Source organism: Scleropages formosus, chromosome 19 (genome assembly GCF_900964775.1).
Source record: "Scleropages formosus chromosome 19, fSclFor1.1, whole genome shotgun sequence".
Taxonomy (NCBI): Eukaryota; Metazoa; Chordata; class Actinopteri; order Osteoglossiformes; family Osteoglossidae; genus Scleropages; species Scleropages formosus.
This window is the reverse complement of record NC_041824.1, coordinates 24,938,814-24,965,585: the sequence shown is the minus strand read 5'-3', so window position 1 is coordinate 24,965,585 and position 26,772 is coordinate 24,938,814. Positions and strand designations below refer to the sequence as shown.

At 45.5% G+C, this 26,772-nt stretch overlaps 1 protein-coding gene across 3 annotated transcripts; it reads right to left on the bottom strand.

The window, feature by feature from the left end:
- Positions 1-1,158: 1,158 nt before the first annotated feature.
- Positions 1,159-26,474, bottom strand: trpv4 (transient receptor potential cation channel, subfamily V, member 4). 3 transcript variants are annotated; one of them, XM_018748944.2, is made up of 17 exons: positions 26,383-26,474; positions 19,824-19,922; positions 16,843-17,231; positions 15,597-15,778; positions 15,118-15,270; positions 11,693-11,833; positions 8,535-8,833; positions 8,056-8,235; positions 7,087-7,245; positions 6,895-6,987; positions 6,436-6,509; positions 5,907-6,072; positions 3,893-3,959; positions 3,490-3,797; positions 2,988-3,115; positions 2,702-2,820; positions 1,159-2,561 (listed from the first exon to the last, which is right to left on the bottom strand). In XM_018748944.2, the coding sequence occupies exons 2-17, from the start codon at positions 19,830-19,832 to the stop codon at positions 2,431-2,433; spliced, it is 2,598 nt and encodes an 865-aa protein (XP_018604460.1). In that variant the 5' UTR covers positions 19,833-19,922; positions 26,383-26,474; the 3' UTR covers positions 1,159-2,430. The 3 variants fall into 3 exon arrangements, with proteins under 3 accessions (XP_018604460.1, XP_018604462.1, XP_018604463.1); XM_018748946.2 differs by having other exon boundaries at positions 19,824-19,867; XM_018748947.2 differs by lacking the exon at positions 19,824-19,922.
- Between the last annotated feature and the right edge of the window lie 298 nt (positions 26,475-26,772).

The window sequence follows — 26,772 nt, the reverse complement described above, 5'->3', positions numbered from 1 at the left end:
ACACCCACACCTGCCCCTACACAACAAAACATGCCATGAGGTGCACTTCCTCTGCAAGCCTTGGGGCCGGAAGGCTTACCGCTGGCAGCATCAGCACCCAGGGGCCCTGCCCTACTTAGCCTGCTTGGCGGGAGGGAAGGGCGCCATGTCAGCAGGACCGCCGCTCGCTGCCACACGAAACGAACCTCCAGGATTAGTGGCCTACTTTAAGTTTGGCAAAGAGGATTAGCTGTTCCCCGTGAGGGGGCCAAGATCCCCCGTGTCCTTCAGTGGCAGAGTCCACAGGGGGTGCGTGGGGCAGAGGGCCAGCAAGAGGTGAAGACACGGGCGATGGATACAGTCAGGCCAGCCAGGGAGTGGGCTGCACAACTAGACAATGACTTTATACACACTGAAATGTGGCAGGTTGGGGGTACATTGGGGTGGGGGTGGGAGACAACAGCAGGTCAAAGGAGAGGTGATGAGGTTCCTCCTTTGGTGGTTCTCCTACGATTTAATCTGAGCCTGTGTGTGTCTGTGTGTTGTGTAGCCCCTTTTCTGAGAGCAGCTTCAAAAGTGCAGTACTGCTGTGCGACCACCAGAGGGAACCACAGCGCTCTGAGCTGCCAAAGCGAAGCACGTGTCTCGTTCGTACAAGAGGCAGAAGAAAATATCAAGTACTTTCGTACATAAAACGTTTATTCTAATATTCACTACATTTTTTTTAATAATTCATTGAGAAATAGTATAAACAAACTCATCAAAAGCATCATAAAATTTAAAATGTTTTTCAAATAAATTAGGTCTCAGAATGCCCCTGTAAATTAAAAATGAAGTAAAAAATTTTTTGAAAAAAATGAGGCTTCGAAAATATTTATTCATACAAACACACACCTGACTGATTAGTGTGGCAATTTTCAAACAACGATAAATGACACAAGAGGAGAACCGCATCTTTTGAACACTTCATTTGGTCAGTTCTCAGAAACTATATACTGTTAATGAATGCACGCACGCACGCACGCACGCACATTCTCAGAACCGCTTGTCCCATACAGGGTCGCAGGGAACCGGAGCCTACCCGGTAACACAGGGCGTAAGGCCGGAGGGGGAGGGGACACACAAGGCACAAGGCGGGACTCGAACCCCAGACCCACTGGAGAGCAGGACTGTGGTCCAACCCACTGCACCCCCATTCCTACTGTTAATGCAGTTAAATATTAAAAATCACAAAAAGGTACAAAAATTCCATTTAGACCTTTGTACAGCTTTCTATGTAGCTGAATATCTGAAATACATTTATTGGTTTCTTCTCTCTAAAGCAACTTACACTTATTTAAGGCTGGGTAATTCTAGCAGAGCAATACCAGGTAAATACCTTGCTCAAGGGTACTATAGGCAGATATAGGAATTAAACCCATAACCTTTAGATCCAAAGGTAGTAACTCTAATCACTACACTACCAGTCACTTGAGGCAATCGTTCAAACCAGTGTGTTCTGAGGTGGAAATGGGGAAAGTGAATTTGGTCAATTTTTGGTTTACACCTTGTGGTGATGAATAAATATTTATAGAAACGACAGACACAATAATGGACACACACCGGTTTTCGACCTAATCAGACTGATCAAGTTTTTGAAATTTTTTCGCATTCTTGGAATAGTCATAGCAAAGACACTGAACCTAACTATGTAAGAGCTCTGCTCTATAGTCCACTCCCCCGATTTATACCGTTGTGTTTGACTGTGCTCTAAAATCACGCGTCTGCACCCAGATATCTTCTCTCCTTCTGTTGATGTAAGGCACTCTTTGTATTGTTCTGCGTTTGGAGAAAAGCATAATCTAAAGGCTAAATTTATATGTATAAATATATATATAAACTCTCAATATGGATTTGGACTTTAAGATGTCTACTTCTGACAATCCCTGAGCTCACAAGACATTGATGTCCCATTTCGGATTTGTTTCTGGGTAGCGGACGTTCACCTGAAGGCATTTTTCTGAGGCCATAGCTCTGGACATCTGTGGACGGTGGGAAACGCTCATGGTGCCGTATGCTGAGATGCTTGTGTGTATGTGTGTTGTGTGTTGTGAAGTCATCGCAGCCATCCAGAGCAGTCAATATAGGCGAGCTGGGAACAGGACAATGCCAAGGGTCTGATTCTACAAGCTTCTTCTCAGGGATTTTAGGCCAGGGTTGAACTTTTCAAATGAACAGTTGTGTGATGTACGATGTATGCCTGGGCACAAGGGACAAACAGGCATTTGTGAAAGTGAGGCGATGATGAGCACTTTTCCTGTGTGCTCTGACGTTACAGTGCGGTATCTGAAGAAGCTGGAAGAGTTGCTTCTTTCTTTTGCAGGATTCACAGAGACCATTCCAGGTGTTTCTGTGGGTTTCCTGGAGCTCTGTTTTTAGCCCCTTCGTGGACTTTCCATGGCACCTTCTCCGTCAGCTATGGCTGTCGGACCCTGGTCTGTTCCTACGTCCAGTGTTCAAGGGTTCCATCTCCAGGACCATGTCCTGCTGGGGTGGGCTCTTGTGCAGTTCCACCACCCGTGGAACCACAGTTGACCAGCGATCTGCACCAAAACAGGGAGAGTTTGGGGTCCCTAAACATCATCCTCTTTAAGCGTTTGCAAGGATGTACATTTGTGAATGTGTGCATGCAAGTTTCTGACTCCATGTTGAAGTATCTAAATGTGGAGCTGAGGCTCCTCACCTCTCTTTAGGCCCCGGATGGTCTGCTGGATCCCATTGACCAGGGCTTCATTCTTCCCTGGGTCCTCGTTGATGATTCCCAGGTTTTGGTTCCAGTGAGACCAGTTAACTTCATCCACTCTGAACACAGGGCCCAGAACAATAAGATTAAGGGTCTTCATGATTTATAACACACACACACACACACACACACACACACACACACACACACACTTTTTGTCTACCTACAATGTAAGTTTAACAAACACTAAAAGCTAAAAAAAAGTTTGAAACCCTGTTGACTATACCTGAAGCACCACCTGCGGTCAGGTGTTCCATCGTGGTTCTTGCCCACAGTGACCATCTCACCTACCCGGAAAGACTTGCGAAGACAAACAGGAAAGGAGCCCTCGATGCCCAGGATGGTGGTAGCCCACTAAAAGAGCCACAATGTGCAGGGCAGTTAGTGGGAGGTTCACAAGGTCAAAGCCCTGTTCCAAGGTACCTCCTAACACACTGGCTTTGTGGTTCAACAGTAATCAAAAAGCAGGGTCAGATGTGATGTGCTCAGGTCAGGAAAGGCAGGACTGATTTAAGTCTTCCTGGGTGTTTACCTGGTGGGCCAAAGTTATGGTCTAATTTACTGGAGCCAATTGCACTGTGCAAGTAAACATCTACAAGGGAGAATGCCCATCTGTGAGTGTCTATAGAGTCCCCTACAAGGGACTGCATACGCACCTTAACTCAGCCTCCCTACTAAATCCCTCAAACCTCTGTCTAAGCCTTAACCTGATCTCCAGGGCCTCTTACCTGCAACTTCCAAATCTTCTTGCTCTCTTTGGACACCTGGCCCACAGTCTCTCCCATGAGAGCGATCAACATGTTGAGGAGCAACACAAAGGTGAGAATAATGTAGGTGACCAGCAAAGTGAGGAAGACAGCTGGGTACTGAGCATTGTCAATCATGTCCAGCTCGCCCATGCCAATGGTAAGCTTGAACAGGTCTAGCAGGAAGGTGCTGAATGTGGTGTTGTCACGACATTTGGGGTACACAGGGCAGCCATCAGGAGGACACTGACTGTCCAAGGTAGGGCAGGCCGTTAGGAGAGACACCAGAGCTGGAAGTAGACAAGAGACAACGGGGACACTGGCTTTTGTAATCACTCATAAGGCATCTCATTCACAGATCTAAGCAGATGGCTATGATTGCTACCTGATGCGTATCCAATCATGAAGAGCACATAGACGAGCAAAAACCTGAAGAGATCCTTGAAGAGAATCTGAAACCAAGAGAGAAATATCACACAAGATGAAGACACGGCCTTTCATACATTTAGTATTCTAAAATGCCTTGCCAAGGTATTCAGACCTTTCATCAGTTCTCTCATTTTACTAAATCTGATATGACACAAAGAGTATAAATGTTCTTGAGCCATTTTCACATTTCTTTGGCCCTGTGCCTGGGACCACTGTCCTGCTGAAAGGTTTACTTTCTCCCCAAGCTTTAATTTTCACCAGACATGAGCAGGTTCTCTTGCAGTATTTACTTCCATTTTACTTTATCCACTCTTCCTTTTGTTTCAATAAGTTGCCCAGTTCCTGCTGGTGAAAAGCAACCCCATAACATGACACCATACTTCATTGTAGGGATTCCTAGAGTGGTCCAGTTGAAGTCCTGATCTCAGTCCCATCAAGAATCTGTGGCACACTGAAAAGTGTGGTCCACAAAAGTCATCCATTCAACCTGAACAACCTAGAGCAAATGTGCCTAGAAAAATGGGCCAAATTTACTCCCACACAGTGTGCAAAGCCATTACTGCAGCAAAAGCGGGGGGGCGCTACCAAATATTAACGTGTACGGTTTAAATACTTATGCACATTCCAGTTTTTTCATGTAGAACTATGTCTTTCTCCGCACTAGGTGGGGGGTTAACTTGGGAATTGACCATCACAATATGTCTGCATATACCGTTGGACAGAGGAAGGAACACCACATCAAATGACATATGAACTGCCACTGCTGGTTCAGCCTGAGCGAGCTGACAACGTTGTGAAAATGTCCCACATTTGCTTTGTTATGGAGCTGCCACGCGTTGCACTACATGTCATCACGTTTGAACCACGTCATAGTGTTGACGTCAGCACCTTAGTTCGTCGCTAGAGAGCTGCGCTATCGGACACGTATCGCGCCGGCAGGAAAACCTTAATTTAGACCGAGGTAGGGGGCCCGAAGGCGGATAAGACACCAGCCAATTCATCAGCTCAGCGAAAGTGTGAGCAGCATGCTTGGGACAAGGCAGCACAAGACGCTGCAAAATCACCTGAGGCGGTCTTGGAGCCGCAACCATCGACTTCTCGCGCACCCGACATCGCCATGCAGCACAAGCCCATGGATGTGCGTGCAGCAGCGACCGACCTGATATCTGGGCCGAGTGGGTCAGGGCAGTAGGGCGCCGAATACGCCAACACTGAGAGCGAGTGATCATCGACGAAGTCAGCATGATTGGTGCCGGCGTGCTAGGCACCATCCACTCGCACATGGGCGACATCAACTTCGACGATTCTTTCGGCAGCATGAAAGTCATCTTCTGTGGCGATATCATACTTCTCACATCATCTCCCTATAAGCCGTGTCTGATTCCACTGAATCTGTAGAGTGCTGTGATTGTCGCCCAATAAATGATGATTGCATGCAGAACTTCATTTCATTTCTCGCACCACCCACACGTAGTTCTACATAAAGATTATGCAGCATAATAAAGCTATGCACCCGACAATTTTTTGTTTAAAAATATTTACTAAAGCAAAAGGGAAAAATTAATTTTGAGTTTCAATGTGTCGAAATAAAGAATCACAAAGAATGATATTTCAGAAAGAGGGGGGTGCGGTGGCGCAGTGGGTTGGACCACAGTCCTGCTCTCCGGTGGGTCTGGGGTTCGAGTCCCGCTTGGGGTGCCTTGCGACGGACTGGCGTCCCGTCCTGGGTGTGTCCCCTTACGCCCTGTGTTGTCGGGTAGGCTCCTGTTCCCCGTGACCCTGTATAGGACAAGCGGTTCTGAAAATGTGTGTGTGTGATATTTCAGTGTGCCATTTGTGATTGAATGCAGTGAGCACTGGTCAAGGATCTGAATACTTTTGCAAAGCACTGTATATCACCTAAATAAGAGCATTTCTCCCCTCAGTGACATCTAAACAACTGAACTGAGCGGTGCTGGCTGGTCCCACACCTTTTGAATCATGATGCTGTATGTGCCAGTGAGCTTGAGGCCTCTGGTGAAGTAGAGCGTGTTCATCCAGCCAAGGACCAGGGCAAACACCATCACTGTTATGTAGGCCTTGACTCCACTGAGGTATAGAATTGCCGTGACGAGCACCAGCACTGAGTAAATGAAGCTGGAAGACAGAGGCCAACTTTACACCGTGGAAATCACACTGATTCGCCAAACCAAGGTTCTTAGCACACAATCCTTCGCAGTGCTTTTTTCCTCATTAATGTGCTTTATGAGACAGAGTGCTAATGATAAGGATGAAAGTGAAACTACTTTAAAAAACACTGCTACGGCTGAAGTCTACTTTATTTGAATCAGCGGTTTAATTAAAGCAGAAGTTAATTATGAAATATGCCAGGATAGGGGCCATGGAATTAATTAGAGATCTCGCGTACAAGGATGAGAAATTGTAGCCCCTGGGAAAAAGGCGGCTGGTGTGGATGGGAAGAAAGAGACGCTGGACATGAGTCAGGGGCCCAGATCTTACTAGAGCAGCTGAAAGGAACCGTCGACGAATAACGAGTTCACCCCTGGGCATTTCTTCAGGAAGAGGTCTTTAACCTATAGCATGCAGGGGAGATGCAAAGGTTCATGCCAGGAAAGTCACTTGTGGGGGGGGAGGGCAGTGTTGTAGGACTCTGGGACATTTCTATTATTATGACTTTTTTGGATTGTGACATAGTGGCCTTTGTTTTTGATTACAAAACAGTATAATTTCCCAAAATAATGACAATATCTGGGTAGAACAGGAAGTAGCCCAGCTCCAGGGTTATGGTTTCAAACCTGGTTGAGAGAAAGTCTGCATGTTTGTCTGTGTATTTTACATGTGCTCCTTTCGCAGCACAACCCACTGTTGTTACTGGTCATGAGACTGACTCCAGACCACCGTCCAGCTGAATGACTGGGGCTGTACTGGGGGGATAGTGCTCTGAGCAGGACCACTCACATTTGAGAAGAAGAAGAAGAAACCGGAGAGCAGGATCACAAATTCTCCAGCCAGCCGCAGGTAGTCCGAAGAGGTGGTGTATGAGTACGGCGGCTGGGGACAGTCAGAAAGGAAAAGAAGAAGAAGAATGTTTGTCAGTAATGGGTTGTCCCAAGACCCCTTGCAAGGCAGCCGTGCCCAATCAGAGCGTACCGTTCCCTCGGATGGGCGGTAGTATGCCACCAGAGTAAAGATGATCATGGTCACCAAGTAGGACACCACGCTGATGTAGAAGCTGATGGCACCAAATTTCCGCCACTTTTCTCTGAGCAGTTCATTGATGGGCTCAACTGCCAGCATCTCGTGCCGATTCTGCAAAAGAGGTTCAAACAAATCCAGCTTCTCCTCTACTGGAACCTGCTGATAAACCCGAGACCGCATGTGGCAAAACCAAAAACGAATGACATTTGGTCCCACTACACAACAAAATGTTTCATGGAAGATGCAGTGCTGCACAAAGGTTTGTTGTCAAGCAGAGAAACACAAATGTCATAAAATTAACGCAACAGGCAAAGCAATAAAAATAAGCAATAGTCACTGATTCACTGACACTTGGTAACAGACAATAGCTGCATTCAGTACACACATTCGTTCAGTTTCATCACGCAGAATCCACAACCAGCTGTTCAAAGATTTTTCTGAAACAACACGAAAGAAACAATAAAAGTTTACAGCCAGAGGCAGGTAACAGGGCATGTACTGGGTGCCCTATATATTGGTACACAACATTGTTATACTGTGTTCAGCAATAAAAGTGTCTTGCAAGCAACATAAATAAACAGGATGGCATGAACAATGAAAAATAAATGTATGTATGTATGTATTATTATTATTATTACAAATTTAAAAAAATTTAAAAATACAAATTCATTCACATATGTAAGAATATTATTATGTATAATTCTGATATAATGATCATGTGATAATTTGATGGAATGATGCATAAACACGGTCTCAGTCACTTGGTACTAAGGACTTGACAGATCACTAACTTCATATTCTGTCCTTCCCTGTGTTCCCATAAACAGACATCCAGGTTTCATCCTATACATCTTATGTCCTCCACTGGTTTGCTCCCCCTACACACACTGTCACGTGTACGATGCTGCCTTAGCGGCTCACCTCAATGCGACTGTTGTAGACCAGGATCTCGAGTACAGATACTTCCTCGCCACAGGTGTCCAGGGAGGACAGGTCGTAGAGGGAGGAGTACACGGGCCCGTATGCCCAGTCCTTGAACTTGCGGGACAGGTGACGCGCCTCCTCATCTTTGATCTCCCTGCCGATGATGTGCTGGAACACCTGGAGAGGGTCAGGGTTTCACTCGGCTCATCCAGTCTCCTTTAATGAGAGCTCCGCACCCGGCACACCCTGCCTAATGACCTACCCTTAAGCAGGATGTTCAAAGCAGCGCAGCCACTGTACCCTTGAGCAAAGTTTTACACCTAATCTTACTCGCTGTAGATCCAGCTTGATAGAAGTTTAAATTATGTAGGTCATGTTAGATAAAAACTTGCTAAAGGCATGTAAGATGCTATTTCAGTAAACAAGTGAAATTCTACTTGCACCCCCAGGGCACTTTAGCACACCGTAGTACTTACTCCAATTTTGCCCAGCTTGGCGGCCATCATGAGGGGGGACATGCCGTCGTTGTTGAGCACCGTCTCCAGATTGTAGTCAGGGTACAGCCGAGCGCTCTTGACCAGCAGCAGGTCATACATCTTGGTGAGGAAGCGCGTGTTATCACGAGTGTTGTCGGCAATGTGCACCAGGGCGTGAAGCACCGTGTTCCCACGCGAGTCCTGTCGGCGCAGGTCCGCCTTCTTGTGCGCGTTCTCCGTCAAGTAGTGCACCATCTCTGGCTGGTTGGTGCAGGCGGCCAGCGACAATGGGAGCTCACCTGTGCCGAGGGGGGAGGGAGGTGATCTTGGGTTCAGCGAAACGACCTGTGCACCCCCCCCACACCTCTACTTCGCTGGAACAGCTCCAGCAACTGATGGTTCCCAATTAAAGAGTCTTCAGGGCCGGTGAGTGGAATTACTGGAGCGGCTCAGGTTAAATACCATGCTCAAGGGTGCCACAAGAGGCCCCGTGCTGCACTTTCAACCAGCAGTGTGTAAATCCACATGCTTAAATACCGCACCTATATGGTTCCCTCAGCTATAAACACTGTAAACAAGCCTCCATCTCGATGCTCCCTTTCTAACCCTAATCCTCAACCTAGCTTTTTGAAACGCTCTCATTTTTACCATATTTTGTCTCACAAGGCCACGTTTTAAAACCATTTAAATTGTGGCTCTGCTCCAGCGACCTGCAATTGTGATCTTCCTCTCCCCCATCACACTCTTACGAAGTCACGGTGAGAGAACACATCCTTCCATTTGTCTTCAAGATGCTCCTGGAGAGCTAAAAGAGCTAAGGAAGGAGCTGTGGAGAACACATGAACATCAACAAGGACAGCCTGCTATGGAAACACATGCGGAAGGAAACGTTCTTCTGTCTTCCTTTTCTCCTTCTACCTGCACCACGTCTGCTTTGAGATGAAGAAGTGCTTATGAGGGTGAGAAATGTATGTGGTCAAAAAAGAAAACTGTCCCAGTAAAATGGAGCTACATCTTATTTCAAACATCTAACCAGCGTTTTCAAACATCCAAGCGGCACCCGGTTTCACAATCTTTTCCTTGCTGTTCATGAGGCTTTTCATAGAGGCCTGACTGCTGGTCAGCTATAATGGCAAATCAATTAATAAACCAAAGTAACAGAGGAACATTGAGCTGTTTTGGAAATAACGTAAACTGGTGCAAAATTTCCCGCTTCATGGTTTCCCCATAGCAGTGCTGGTTCGCTGATTTCATGTTGATGTTAGTGTTGTGCTTTAAGGAACCACAATAAAAGAACACGCTGACCACAGTAAAATACCTTTGTTTCTTCTGCTATATTCTTGCCATTTTCAGGGTTCCCCACACTATTCAAAGATACTGGCTATGTTGTACCATCAAACCAGTTGATAACCGGCCAACAGAATCATCAGCTGGTCTGCTCCCCAAAACCTACAAGAGCTTATCACTTGCTTCAACCCAGCCAGACTGCTTGGTGGTCAGATGCACAAAAGGTCCAAAATCAAACGTGCAAAAGTTTTTTGTTCTGGCTGAGTGGTAGAATAAACTTCCCCTGCCACCCAAAACTGCTGAATCCCTGAACATTCAAGAAATGTCTCACAACTCACCTCTTTCAGAATCGGTTCTATCCTGATCTCCTATGTGCTCGATAAACATGTACTATGGTATATATTTAATAATTAAAAAAAAAACCCTATATGCAGCTACTTTGGTAATGTACACAGATTTATACTGTGGTATGTGCCACATTGACTGTACTCTACAATCACGCGTCTGTGTCTAATCTCTCCTTATGTTGATGTAATGCACTCATTGTATTGTTCTCTCAGATGCATGTTGCTTTGGGGAAAAGTGTCTGATAAATGAATAAATAAATAAATTAATAAATGTAAATGTAAATATAAAGACAGCAAGACACTGGTGTGAACCATACATCTCAAGAGGGAGCTTCATAACATTAAAACACATTTCTTTGTCTAAAAACAATGAACCCCATTTCAACAGTTCATCAAGAACACAATGTGGGTGGTGGCTGAGCGGGAATAGAAGGGGACAAGTCACACTCTTCGCTGAAGATCTTTTGAATCCACCTGCTCACACAACAAATGCTGGGAACGCTCCTAACAGCAGGGGGCGCTGCAGTACAAGGAGCGCCACACCAGTACCGTCTGGCACGGGTTCAGGGTGCTTCAAGCCAGGAGCCACACGTGTCTCAACAAGTCTGCATTTCCACACTGGAAACAGATGTACCTTTCTTTCAGTACGCACTTTGTGCTTCATATTTCTTCAGTTCTGGCCTCTAAATTTAGTTGACTTTTCTATGTTTCCACGTCACTCATGAAGAGAAGGAATAACAGATTAAATATTACTGCCTACCAGGACTGCGGAAACACTGCATAACTTATTTAATAAACTCCACAAGCAGTATTGTACACAGAGCCACAACGTGGAGCACTTACACACCATCACACATATGGCATACGCACACGCACACGCACACACACGCACATACACACACACACACCATTTAGGCCTATACACCATACATACCCCAGCTGGATTTACTCCTCTGGTTTCATGTCTGAATTTTTAAACACAAAAACACAAAGTAGAAAACTGCTCTATCATATTGCATATTAAGTATTAACTATTGATAGGTTTGTGAGGAAAAAAAGCATTGATGTCAGGGACCCTTAATAGTTCAAGGATGTTACACCATAGTTTATGGAAAGCAGCTAGATCATTATGGAAATTACAGCGTAATGGAATACATGAACTACCACCCACAAACGGTCAAAACAGGAGAGCAAAAAAGGGCAGATGGAGCCCTGATCCACACGCAGCCATGACGTCATGTCGCTAACAGATCCTCTCTCTTCTGTGACAATGGAGTGAGCTGAATGCTGCCAGGGCTCTCCTGCTCTGGTGTCCACAGCCAAGGGCTAATCTCAGCCAATGGCTGAGGTTGCGGAATGCAGCAGAAATTACTGGAAATGTGCCCCTCAACAAGTGTACAGTACAGGGTACGTTTCAAGTGGAAAAGAAGTACATAGAGGACTGTCTCCAGGCATGAGGCTGCTCCCGTTCTGGGTACGTGCAGGAGGGTTGTGGGCTGCCGGAAAGCCCAGGGTTCTTCTTACCGAAGTAGAAATACCCTCCCTCGTCCTTGGGCTGGAAGAAGCGGCCCCTGGCTTGGGCGTGGACGTCTGCCCCCTTCTCCACCAGCAACTTCACGTACTGCTTGCTGCGCCTCTCAATGGCAATGTGCAGCGCCGTCTGGCCTGCGGGGAGAGTGTCGTCCATCAGCAGGGCTCCACCTTCCATCACACACCCGTCTTTAAATCTAATACAAGGCAACCTGAACAGTCCAACAAGTGGGCTCACACATACAGGAGTTTTGACAATTCGGAGTCTCATTCAGACACATTGAATGCAAAGAATACCATCAGAGTAGCAGGGAAACCATATAGGAACAACATCTGAAGAAGATAAACAAACAATATAGAAACAGTACAATTACTGACAGATGAGTTTGCCCTCATGTAGGCAACATGAAGGTGGGAAAAGCAGAAACGTTAAACATTTTTAAGTTTAAACATTAAACAGTTGTAGTTGGCGACATCATCATCATCGTTATTAATTAATATTATTTTCATTAACATTAAGTACATTGACATCACTTTAGGCTATACACTAAAGTACCAGTGCAATTTGTACATTTGTTTATAGCTGAGTGTGGAATCGCAGTGTCTGTTCAAGTGCGGATATGGACTACGATGTGCCCTCCAGAGGCTGATGCCACTGACTGCCCCCCTCCCCCGATTTACACTGTTTCTGCAATTCCTAGGCCTTGTCCTGGCAGAGGACCTGCTAAAAAAGATTGCTGAGACTGGACACAATTTTTTCACAGCAACTGGTTGTGGTTACTTTTCTTGAGCGGTACGTCTCCCTCTGACTCAGAACTTGGGTCTGGAAGCCATTTACCCAACAGTGCAGCCCATTCATCGCAGGAAGTACTTGTGTGGCTGCAGCAAAACCTTGCAGTGAAACCCATGTCCTGCAGCCAAGGACTGAGGTGTTCCCTGCACTGAAAAGACCCAGTGTGGAGATCCACCTTCGAGCATACCACCACAGACTCCGTTCTGTGAGTGTTCAGTGATAAAGATGATAGTGTGCTGTTAACACCGGTGGGGTAGTTCAACAGCAGGCCACACCCTTCACATGAAGGGCCTAGAAAAGTCGCATTAGTAAATTGTAAACCATGCTCTTCATGGGTGGCCTGAGGCACAGGAACAGCACACATGTCACCTCTGCACAGCGGACTGCCATGTCTCCATCATACCTGTGCCCTGTGACTCCCCACGCTGCCCATGGAAGATGGAGCAGCTCATGTGAGGGATGGTGTGTTTCCTGAGATGTGTGGTTACACACAGGAGACGCATTCCTCAAGACACAATCATTGACACATCTCGGGACGCATTCTCCTGTCAGCCTTGTCTCAGCGCTTCTCAATAGGAGGGGCCCTCCCCATTTACCATGACAGAGACACGGGAAGGTAAAAACTCACTACTTTTGCTGTAAGATGCTATTCTGTTATGTTCTTTTCTTTTCCTTCTATGTGCTTAAGATGTTTTAACATGTCTAAGACTTAAGACTGGGCTTAAAAACAACCCATGCTTTCTGAACGTTGCCTAAATATTTGTTGTTATTAGAAAAAGGTCAACAGAGTGGAGCGAGCAAAACATTTAAGAGAACAAAGCACAGAATGGTAAAGCCCAGAAATGGTTAAATACACCATGGAAAAGGACACATCAAGAGGACATTCAACATAAAATGATGATTTGCAGGAAAGGGACTTGAGGAAATGATGCACAGCAAGGTGTATGAGTGTCTGGGTGGCACAGCGGGTAGTGCTGTTGTCTCACGGCACCTGGGTAATGCAAGAGGCTATGGGTTTGATCCCCGCTCAGTCTGTGGAGGTTGTGTGGGTTTCCTCTGGGTACTTCGGTTTCCTCCCACAGTCCAAGGACATGCTGTTCAGGTTCCCTCAGAGAGTGTGTGTGTTCCACTGATGTAGGGATGAGTGACCTAGTGTAAGTCACTTGGTGAATAAGGTGTGTGGGCTGATAACACTACATAGAGTTCATTGGAAGTCACTTTGGAGAAAGGCATCATAAATAAATGTAAAAGTCTATAAGGGTTAAGAGGAGCAGGGTGATGGTGCATCTCATAATATCTCCAGTAGTAATAAAATTATGTTTTAAAGGAGCACAACTACAGCACTACTGAAGAAGCCCAGTTCAGATTCATGCTCTCTTGCAGGACGTCTGAGTGACATCACAGTAGGGAAATAATAACCATTATCGTCTTAAAAGAAAAAAATTATACATTTCATGGCATAAAACTGCGCTAACCAGACGAGGGATTTTTTCTGTTTGTGCTGTTTGCGGGGAGGGGCAGTTTCACAGAGTTGCTCAGGGCATAAAGAAGCTGAAGTGTGTTTGGTTGAGGGTGGGGTCTCTCCGACTGGCCCCATTAAGAGCCTGTAGAGCCACCACACACACACCAGGCCCAAGGGAGCAGGCCATATGAGAGCTCTTTGTGCAGGACAGGCCCCGTGCTCAGCTATAGGAGAAACCTTACCTGCTGAGTAAAAAACGGGATAGCAGGGTGCTATGGAAAGCCTTCCTATCAGTAATGTCTCGCATCAGTGAGAGCTACGTCACCTCTACTGAAGGGCCAACCAACCGACCAAACCCGAGCAGGTCGCCGCAGTTTTTTAAAAATTATTATTAGTAATGCAAACACAAAGCAAAGAAGAACACTGTGGCAAGACTTTAAAAAGTCACAAAAATATGAAATAAGTGTATAGCTCACAGTTTTCAGGCTCACATGCCTGGTATTTACAATATGATTTATGAACGGCTGACAGCTTCCTCCTGATGCTCCAGGGGTCACCAAATGTTGCCTTGGCAAAAAACGTAAGGTCTTTCAGGTAAGGACTGGTTCGCAAGGGCAAAATCCAGCCGACAATGAGCAGGAGAAACACTGGAGTCAGAAATCTGTGTGAACCCACCACACGGAGTGGACTGCCCATAGCGGGCAGGCCACCTACATGCTGAATACTTCCATTAAGCATCGTTGAAAGGGAATGTTCACTATGTGCAGCAGCCGTTACCTATATAACACCTTGGTGCACCCGTGTCTACGCAAAAGCTCCTAAGATAACTGTGCGTTGTGTATGATGACACACCTGTGCTGCAAAACCTGTTGCTCTGCAGCAATAGAGCCATAAACCTGTGTTGTCTTCTTGGAGACCCATGTGGATCGATAGCACAAGATGTCTAACAGGCTCTGGGGCAACTGAAGGGCCCCTGGCCCCTGGACACAGCCATCTTTGTCTGCACAGTGGTGCTGCAGACCTACTGGAGCTAGTGGAGATATTCTAGGTTAGTCAGAGAAGGTGCATTTGGTCAACAGTTTCCTATAGATCCCAGTATTACTGACAGCTTGGAGACTACGGTAAACCATGGGGGGGGTGGGGGGTACAGAGAGCGGACTTCACCGCGGTAGTAGACATCTCGGAAAGGTGTGTTGATGAACGCGCACAGGTTCCCAGTCTGCTCTGCGATGTCCACCAGCAGGGGGATGGTGTCATTTTGACCCCCGTACAGGTTGAGCAGCGCTTTGGGCAGGCAGGTCTTTCCTGTGGAAGGCTCTGCAGGGGGAGGAAAGGGCCTGGTAATAGTAAAGTAATCACATGGACTAATGGAGGAAAGGTGAATGGCTGAAGCTCATTTAAGCAACAACATCAAATCTACAGTTTGTAGAAGCTAATGGCCTTACTATATTATTATTATTATTATTATTACAGTCATACTGCCAAATAATCTAGGCAGTATCTCTAGCCACTGTAGTACGTGCTGCACATGTGCATTGTGTCAGCTGCTTGTCGAGGGGTGATGGGGGTTGGGTGTACTGGTGTTTCTCCGGAGCAGCGAGGGACCCTGTCCTTATCCCGTTGTCCCACCCCCCAGGTCTCACCTTTGAACTCCTCGTCCGTGAGGCTCTTTTCCTGGACACGCAGATACTCAAGCAGACCCTCGAGGGCCCCAGGATCTGCCCGCGACACGGCGTCGAAGAGGATGCTCCGGCTGAACACTTTCAACACCCTGGGGGGTTCTGGGGCAGGTCCCTTGTCAATACTGACCTCTGTCTCACTCTTTCTATAAGGACACCCATGACCCCCACACACCAACAGGAAATCAGTCAGTCAGACATTTGTGCAAATTGTTCCGTTCAGAAGGTGTGCCGGTCTCGCTGACCCTAAGAGCCCCTGGTGCATGTTGGTGTGGATGTCCTGTGAGAAGGCACTGAACTCTACTCCTTCACCCCCTCAGCCAGCCAACACACAGGCCTCCCTGTGCTCACAAAGGCAGTAGTGAGCAGCAACCTGAGCACAGGCTAAACATTACTTCACATGCAATGACAACAAGGCACCGCCTGTGTGTTCCAGCACACACCAACAGTGCGACAATCCTTTAGGTGTGATCGTGCCACACACTTGACATCTGCCTTTACAGCGACAGCAAGTTTTTAACACCGTATCCCGGAAGGATATATAGTCATATCACTGTATCATATAGTCTGTGCATCATTCATCTATTTATTCATATACTTATTTATTCTTTTCTCCTTTTCTCTCTCATCTTCTCCCGAACACAATTATCATATGCCCTGACTGTATTTTATTTAATTGCCCTGGAAGGACAGAAGTGAATGTTAGAGAAATCTGTCAATAAAGTTCAATCGTATCATATCGTATATGATAACTAGAAAATTTTCTGTGTTTAACTGTATAACTATGAAAAATGACTACTCCCAAGATACAATAAGGTGGCAATACACAGATAATTGTACAAATGATAATGTGATATTTTCCTTGAAAAACAATCATCCTCATCTTATCCATAGCGGTGTGTATTGTCAGCAGTCCTGCACTGCTTCATAATTTCCCAATAATAATATTGCAGACTTAAGAGGAAGAAACAACCAGAAGCAGCATTTCAGGAAGAGGAACAACTATGTGACACCACACACACTAACCTTTTCACCAGAAAGGACTTCATTGTACAGGTGAAGAATGTCATGAACAAAGTGGCCAAAGAGTGGGCAATCGGGCATCTTTCTGGTCAGCCCAGGGGTACGGCCACCTGCACTCTTACCTGAACTAACCAGATTGCATGGCACAAAACCACAGCACCTCCTGCAACCAGAGCGCACCGCTTACCCCAGAGGCAGCTTCTTCCTGCGCCATTTCTGGTTGTTCGGTTGGTGGTAGGTTCCGTAGTCATACAGAGTGTCCATGGGGGCCTTCTTGGGGCCGGCCACAACATTGGCCTCATACATGGTGTTTTCCAGCCGGTCCATGGGGTTGGAGATGCCCTTCTTGAAGGCACCCTGGAACTTCATGCGCAGGTTTTGCTTGTTTTGGGGGACCTCTGGGGTCAGGGAGGCCTCCTCCCCCTCAAACAGGTTGGCCAACGAGGAGAGGGGGAATGAGCTGTCGTTCTCAACCTGGCCGTCCCTGGAGTCCATGGATCCAGCGGGTACCGTGTGAGGGTCCGGCTCTGTCATGGTGACACGGTACCGTCCAAGAATGCTGGCAGCAGAGAAACCCTGGGGGCATCGATATATAGAAGAGTTGTCAGGTGTGAACAAGGGGGAAATCAGACTGGGAGAAGCCCACACTAACAACAGCCATTGCTTGATTAAGGAACGTGCCAATAAAGAATTTTCACCTTTTAAACCCATTCAATTTACTCCTTTTAATCTGATCTACAATGAATATTATGAAAGACACTAACATTCTCGTTCGTGGGCCACGTGAGGCCAACGTTGGCGACTTTTCTCAGCTGGCATGTTTTGAATTGGCACCGACATCTCAGGCACTGAGCATCAAGGCAGGGAACGCCACATTAGTTCCAGTGGCACTGTTCATCAGGGTGGTCAGCTGGTCAATCATTCGCAAGGCTAGTGACCTTCTTGACTCTCTTCTTTAACTAGCTAACTACAGGCAGTCCCCGAATTACGAACGACTTCCATGTCCTCAGTCTGTCTTTGTCGGATTTTAACGTAAGTCGAAACAGTTAGTTGTAATGAGTATCTAATGTCAGTTTGTCAAATGTATGTCTTAGTATATCATATATCATGTACCTTTCTTTGCATAAAAACATTAAAGATACTTCAGATACACTAAAACATCTTTAATGTAATAATAATAATAATAATAATAATAAATACACACACAATGACTGAGGCTGCCTGTCCCAAGCACGGTCGTGGTGAGCCGGAGCCTAACCTGGCAACACAGGGATGGAGGGGGAGGGCACACGCCCAGGACGGGAGGTCAGTCTGTTACAAGGCACCCCAAGCGGGACTCGAACCCCAGACCCACTAGAGAGCGGGACCTGGCCAAACCCACTGCGCCACCGTGGCCCCCCAATAATAAATATAACTACAGTATTTATAATAAAGAGAGACATAGAAAGAGATGTCTTTCTATGACGCAGGGGGTTGTCTGGAGTAAGATTCCGCAACCGGGAAGAAGTGTCTTTTATAGCCGAGTGCTCTCAGAGAGTGAGGGAGGGAGAGACTGTGTCTGTGTGTGTGTGCGCGCAAAACATTAAAGAAACTTTAATGTTTGCTTGTCCGTTATTCGTCGGCGTTTCACTTTTTGCTTTATTATTTCCACTTTAGGTTCAATTGTGATCGTTTCCCTTTTTTGGATGCATCAACATCACTTACATCACATATACGCTTTGGTGCCATGGTTAGGAGGGTAAAAAAATTAAAGCCAAATACAGTAACACACGAGACACTGTTAACAGGGAAAAAGGGAAGTCTGTCCTACCTCGGGCTCACAGATCCCCACCCACAAGCTGACAAACTGCTGTTGACGCCCAACGTTTTGATGTGCTTAGCAAAGTAGCACCCGTTTATTATTACGAACCATTGTATATATAGTAACTCAAATTTTTAATATAATAGTCTTAATTATGAAGTTTTCATTTGATTGTTACTTAATGGTGACAAAAAATTTACTTCTGGTCAGTAAGGGGGTGGTTTGTAAGTATGAGTTTTACATAAGTCGGATGTTCATAACTCAGGGACTGTCTGCAGTTAACGTGATTGTTTATTATGTTCAAGACAATTTATCATATAGTCGGAATAATATTTTACATTTATCACGTTTGTGTAATATTCCTTCCTTTTCTTTCACCATACATAGGCATGTACAGAGAGCTACATGTAAATATGCACAGGACTGTATTTTATCACAGTTTTTATAATTGTTTAATAAGAGTTGTTGGGGATTTCAATAATTGCATTCTTTAGCAAAATAGAAATAATATTTTTTTTGTATCTGGGTCTTAGGGTGATTTTTTTGATGCATCTGGGTCCTGCTTAGACAGAATTTTCCCCATGAGAAACACTGGTGTTCTTCATTTTGATTTGAAACTTCTGCCTGAGGAATGGGTGTCCGAGAAGAAACAGGTCCATAATGCGAGGAACGGGACTATAACTGAACTGACACAGACACTGGAACTGAACCCACACGTGACTGAAGTTTAACAGCTTTCTGTTTTAATCTTCCTGTGACCCACTTCTTTTCTGTTTTTCGATTTCAGTTCTGTTGATCAATTAAAAATAAATAACAATATTCAGCAGCTGGAATAAATTTTTAATAATTTTCCAATTAAGTTCAAGCCTTAGAACACGCTTTTATAAAAACAAGTTAACAGTTTTATTAGTTTCTTTGGTTTAATTTTATCTGGCAGCAACACAGGTTAAGTTTCTTAAAGTTTACACTGTAGCAGGGTAAATCTGTGCACCGGTACGCTTACTGCAGCCCTCAGAAAACAGTAGTGTCCTGTGGAGCCCACAGCATATAGAGTCATTTGTGTAAACAGAGGTTCAAATGTTCCTTTGGTGCAATCCAGGAATTTAGTTCGCCACCCATTTCCTGTCAAAACTTCTAGAAGGTTCTCTATAAAACCAGGTGGAACTTTCCACTTACAGCACTAGTTAAAACCAGAGTCAATCGACTAAGTATATCAGTTTTTGAGAAGTTTGATTTAGCATATGGTTGAAGTGATGGAATGAAGAATGACTGAGCTGTGAGGCCCCTCGCCCTCACCATCATTTGCCTTGAACTCATGGTAAAGATGGTTTCGAAGATTAAAGGTGGCGTCGCCGCCCAGCCCTCACCTCATACATCCCTTCTGCGTAACACCGCAGCGGCAAATTCCTCCCTGGAGTGCAATGGACACTGGAAGTAAGGACACAGCATGTGGGGCCTCGCCTGACCTACAAGTAAGAGTTGAATACACAACAAACAGGGGATAGGGGCTCTGATGACCAGGTAGTCTGCATTGGTGGTCACTCACAACAGGGCCAGTGTTGGGCCTCATGTTGGGCCTTCAGTGTTGGGCCTCATTTCCACAAAGTGCAGAGAAAAGTAGAGGAAATGTGTTATTTTTTCACGAATCACATTGTACATTTATGATTTATGAATATGAGTGAGATTCATCCCATTTTTCAAGGCCTAAAGGAAGTCAAAAGGCGTGTCATGGTTGCAGTAGTTATCACTCCAAACACTAATCAACACATTCCACTTCTCATGTCCTGTGTACTCTAGGCTGCATTTACTCTGGGCAGAGTAAATACGCGTCAAACAGCAAGCAGTGGCAAAGTCAGAAGACTTGGGAGTGGTATCTTCTCAACCAGTGGTTTCAGGGTTAGTGCTAGCATTTTGGGTTAGAGTTTGGGCTTCCGGTAAACCCTAACCCTATGACCATGACTTACCATGATAACAATTCCCCTTTTATGATTTTTCAGGTGTGTTGAATTTTCTTCAGCATCTCAAAGTATTTCATACTCCTCTATGTCTTAAAGCCACCACTTACTAGTGATTTCTGGTGATTTCCGGTGATTTCCAGTGATCACTAGTGAACTCAACTTTCCTTATCTGTTTCAGTGGTCTTCACTGACATGACTCATGGAGATCTAAAGATACCTGGATCACCCCAGACAACACAGTCACACCCGCAGTCCTCTCCACTAACTACTCTTTCTTCCATGTTCCTCATCCCTCGGGCAGAGGTGGAGGCACAGGCCTGCTCATCCCTGCCCGCTGGGAATATTCTGTTCTCCCTTTCCACCTGCATGACCTGTCCTCCTTTGAATGGCATGCTGTCTCTATCACTACCCCAATCACTCTTGCTGTGGTTGTTCTATATCGCTCTCCTTGCCCTCTTGGCTGCTTCTTGGATGACCTTGACATCTTGCTGAGCTCTCTGCCAGGGGACAACTCTCCGTTGATTCTCCTGGGTGACTTCAACCTGCATGTCGACAACATTCATGCAAGCAGCCTTCTGTCACCTTGCAGTCCTTCAACCTCCCTGTCCCAGTTCCCTGCTTCTCACAAAGCCAGGAATCACCTCGACCTTGTCTTCTCCCGTAACTGTGGATGTCCTGTCCTCTCTGTTACTCCGCTGCATGTCTCCGATCATTTCTTCATCTCCTTCCAGCCCTGCCTCACTACTATTCCCTCTCCTTCTTCCACACCCATTGTCACCTTCCGTCGCAATCTAAAACCTCTTTCATCCTCCCAGCTTGCCTTTGCCACAATGTCCACACTCCCTTCTGCTACACAATTCTCAGATCTGTCAGAAAATGTGACTAATATTTTCTTTTCTGCCCATTCTTCATCTCTAGGCTCTTTGTGTCCACTATCTTTCAGACCAGCATCCCCCAGTTCCACCCCATTGTTGACTGATGCATTACGTAACAACAGGACCAAACATTGGGCTGCAGAGCAATGATGGCGAAGACTTCCATGGACCTGGATGTCTACAAAGAACTCTTAGCTATCTTTCACTCTGCTGCTTCCTCAGCTAAAACAACCTTGCAATTTAATCCAGAAGTACAAAACTCCCAGTCAGTTGACACCAACCGCGGAAGCCTTCAAGTTTTAATAAAACAACCTTATTCCACAATAAAATACAGTCTGCAACCAAAAACCCACACAGACTCTTCACCACCTTCTCATCCCTACTCTGCCCTCTGCCACCTCTTCCTCCATCTTTTCTCACTGCTGATGACTTTGCTTTGTTTTTCAGAGACAAAGTCAATGCAAACACGGACGAGTTCTTGGCATCTGCCTGCCCTAATCATGCTGGACCTCCCTGCAAAGTCACGCTCCCCAAATTCAAGCCGCTGTCAGAAACTGAAATCTCTGACCTATCATGCTGACACAGAGCCAACACCTCCTTGCTCGATTTGATCCCATCGACACTCCTACAGACCATCTCCTCGCAACTCTCTACCACCTTCATCTCCAAGATAATCAACTCCTTGCTCTCCTCCAGCTGCTTCCCATCTGCCTTCAAAACTGCCCTCATTTCACCTCTGGTAAAGAAACCCTCTCTGGATCCTGACTCAGTCCAAAACTACAAGCCAGTCTCTCTCAGCCCTTTTCTGTCAAAAACTCTGGAACAGGCAACCTGTGATCAACTATCTGAATTCCTCACCCGGAACCATCTCCTCGATGGATATCAGTCTGGATTTAAAGCTGGAAATTCCACTGAGACAGCTTTCCTGGCAGTGTCAGATGTCCTCCAGTCGGCTAGAGCATTCTCCCTCTCCTCAGTCCTCATTCTCCTCAACCTGTCTGCAGCTTTCAACACTGTCAACCACCGGATTCTTCTCCCTTCTCTTGGTCAGCTTGGCATCAAAGAAACAGCACTGAAATGATTTGAGTCCTACCTATTAGACAGATCCTACCAAGTGGTCTGATGGGGCTCCCGTTCATCTCCTCAGTCTCTCTCAAATGATGTCCCACAGGGCTCAGTACAGGGCTCCCTATTCTTCCCAATCTACACGTCTTCCCTCAGTCCAGTTATTGCTTCTCATCGATTCAGTTACCACTGCTATGCTGATGATACCCAGCTCTTCCTCTCCTTTCCAACTGAAGCATAAGCCATTTCCTCATGCATTCCATTTCCTCATGCATCCAAAACTGAGATCCTACACCTCTCAGCTGGCCTGTCTTCCTGTCACGATCTATCGATCAAACTGGAAAAGTCACTCATTTTGCCTACCTCCTCGGCTAAGAGCCTGGGAGTGATGATTGACTCAAGTCTGTCTTTCTCTCAGCATATCGAAGCCACAACCTGGACTTGCAGATACATCCTGCGTAACATCCAGAGGATCCATCCTTACCTCACAACCGACTCTGCCCAACTACTTGTCCAGGCCACGGTGACATTCCGTCTGGACTACTGTAACTCTCTTCTGTCTGGCCTTCCAGCTACTGCCATCAGACCTCTACAGCTGATACTGCTGCACGAGTTGTGTTTGACTTGCCAAAGCGTTCCCATGTATCTTCCCTCCTCGTCTCTCTGCACTGGCTTCCAGTAGCTGCCCGGATCAAATTTAAGACCCTGGTTATGGCCTACAAATGCATCAATAGAACTGCTCCCAGATATCAACAAAACTTGATCAACTGCTACACCCCAACCAGATCACTACTCTCTTCTACATCGGCCCGCTTGGTGGTCCCGTACACGAAAGGTAAAGCACAGAGGTTCTCAGTTCTGGCTCCGTTGTGGTGGAACAACCTCCCCCTCTCACCCAGAACTGCTTCTCTGTGTCCACATTTAAAATGGGTCTTAAAAGTAATCTTTTCCAGATTCACTTCACCAATGATCTATTAAGTTCACGTAAGGCGTAAATGTTCATGCACCATAATTTTAAGATCATGCCCAGATAAACCTTTACGCAGCTACTCCTGTAATGTAACGTAAATGTTTATATGTATCTCAAAAAAAAATTATTACTAGGAAGGTGATCAGGAATCGCCACTACTCATGTGATGAACATTGGTTCATATGGTGGAAAGAAACAAACTGTACTTAACAATCACACGTCTGCATCTGTCACTCTCTCTATTAAGGTAATGAACACATTGAATTTTCTATGAGATGTACGTTGCTTTGGAGAAAAGTGTCTGCTAAATTAATAAATGTAAATGTACCCTCCCTGTTTCTTTCAAACTAATTTCCCCCATTTCACATTTGCAAACAAAAAGTCCTTGCTTGTTACATTGCTGTTTAATACTTGTTTTGTGATGTGACATCATGTAACTGGAATGAACAAGTGATGTGATAAAGTCCATTTGTCCCTGTTATCTGAGGATAGTTCTGTTTTCAATCAGGAGGTGCTCATAAGTAGTGACATGAATGACACCAGGACCCAAAAAAATCATCTGTAGCTGGGGATGCAAGCAAGCCAACAAGTGGTTCTGCATTGAAGCACACTGGGAGTAAAAACCAAAGCCATTAGTGTACACAAATAGGGTAAAAACAGGCAGCTGGACACATATTTCCACGAAATCATAAATAAATCCTCCAACATGAACCTTCCAGTGGTGACTGTAGTGTAACTGGGACAATAATGTATTGTAGTACCACCAGCCAGTCCTGAGTTCCCACCATGACCTTCACACCGACAAAGCACAAGAGTAATGGTGAAGAGCCAATATACAGCAAGTCTCGACTGTCCGACTTAAACAGGAGTGACATTACATCAATAACCCAAAACATGGGAAAGTACAGAAATGCACAGGTGGAGTAAAAGAAAGGCGCAAGTCCACTGTAAGTCCAATATAAAACTGAAAACTTGTCTATTATTAATACAGCAATCCCTTGTTTCCTAGTCTGGTTCAATGTCCAAATTTAGCAGAGCCAAATAGGTGAAGCAGAACACAGACATTGGTATTGGGGATGTGTCCAGGGTGAAACAGGCAGACACCCTCATTCCAGAGGAATTTCTACAGAGCAGGGTGTTCGGAAGGGCAGGGGGACAGACGGAGGGCTTCATTCATTGCCCATCACAAGAACCGTGTGAGTCGCCTCAGTGGACCTGGAAGAGTCGACAGTCTGTTGACCATGGGCTGTGAACCAACATTGTGAGTAAAAAACAATGAACAGAGACAGCTGCATCCAGTTTCCCACGTAAGATCCCTGTGCTAATATTCTGATAAAATATCAACAGGGGAGAATGAGCTCACTTCTTCTTGAATATAAAGATACTGACTTCCTCTGTAGGGCTTCCTGGACATGGTCTCTGCCCCACAAAAAAGCTGAAGATCTCGTAATGAAATTCTAGAATCAGCACTGACCATCATGAATAGGAATAGCAAGGAGGACAAGAATTCCTGCTGTGCAGTTAGTGCCAAAGTGTGAAACTCCTAGTGCTTCGTGTTACTGTAAAACACAGGGTGGGAGTCTCACAATCTTCAGACTCATAGTCCTCAGTCTGAAAGTCATAACACCTCTTTATTACATTTTCTTAATTAAAGCTATATCAAATCTAAGGAAAACGGCCTCCACACGTCAGTCCCACCATTGTGAACATATAAGTTTCCCAGTAGAGCACTGAACCCTTACCTTACACTTGAACATCACTTGGTCTCTTTGGCCTAAGGTTTACTGATTCATTGGTTTAAAGGTTCTCTCCTGGTTTGGTATTTTAATGAATTTTAGGTCATTTCTTCAAAGAACCAATTCTTTTCCTATAACGAATCATGGCAAATTGACCCCTTCAAAAACAGGACCTAAAGGGGTAAAAACTTTATCCAACTGTTTGACGGACGGTTGAACTCAATAACTTTAAAGCGTAAAGTCCCAAAGGACTGCTATGAGCACCTCTTATGGCCTCCCTGATTTCACTTTCACTCTCAGTCACAACCTCCCTGCTAAGCCATTCTGAAAGACTGAGAAGTCCAAGTTACCCAGAATACACTGGAAATGGTAGTTTACATGATGCCCCAACCATCACTCGACAAAGTTTCAAACTAGGGAGGAGAAAGCCCCGGAGCAAACAAGAGAAACCGGTTTTAATTTGAAACCTAAACAAGTCCTCAATTCTGTGGTGACTGTTCCCAGCAGATCTTCCCCACCCTTCTTTCTGCTAGAGCCTCTAATCTGTAACATACACTCCTGCAGAGGATGGAGAAAAGATGATGTGAGGATGGTGAGAGGATGGAGTGAGGATGGAGTGAGGATGGTGAAAGCACAGTCGGAGAACTAGGTGTCCAAACAGCTGTGCAGAATGTTTCCACATTTGCACCAAGTAGAGAGACTTTCAGAAGAATGCATTACCCAAATACATATATTTACATTTTACATTTACATGTACTCATTTAGCAGATGCTTTTCTCCAAAGCAAGGTATAGCTCAGAGGAAAAATAGAGTACATTACGACAGAAGGACACTTTATATATGTGTGTGTCTCTATATATAAAATATATATATACTGTTTACATACATTAATTTAGCTGATGCTTTTCTCCCAAGTAACTTACAGCGTTAAGGTTTTTACAGTTATTTACCCATTGATTTATACAGCTGGGTAACTTAACTGGAGCAATTCAGGGTAAGTACCTTGCTCAAGGGTACTACAGCTGGAGGTGGGATTGAAACCAGCTACAAGCTGTCCCCTTATATACATCTACAAATATTTATTTTATTTTTGTGTCTAAAAATATGTAAAGACACCCCCCGTATGGTCTTTAACTCCGCGATGGGACACACTCGTCCTGTCCCAGGAGTAATAGAGTGCAGGTGTGTGTACAGCAGTAAAACGCACTTCAGCTCCATCATCCAATCTGTCTCAACGTCCCGGGTCCGAAAAGCCCCAACTGAGCGGAACTGGACCAGTTAATTCCCGTGTGTTCATCACGGATCGTCAGTGTCCGACATACCTGTGTGTGTCCTGCTCTTCAGCACCTGGATTTAGGTTCAATCCCGAATAAAAAGCAACTCCGTTTCCTCCGCGATCGATCGTGCTGTGGGAGCGTCAACATCTGTGTGTGTGGGGGCGTGTCGTACGAACACACCCAGGCTGGACTCCTGCTCAAGAGTGTGCTAACACACTCACACACGTACCGGTCCTCAGTGCCCTTCACCTGAGTGGATGGTGTTCTGCATGCTTGTACGCGCCTGTCGTGTTTATTCTTGTCTCATTCTTTAGAAGTAGCTCTTTTGCTCATTAAATTTGTTCACATTTTCTTACACTTTTGACTCTTTCGATTTCAGCAAAGTGATTCGGCCAGAACACCGGGGATGTGCTGACTCTTTGTTTCCGGGCGCCC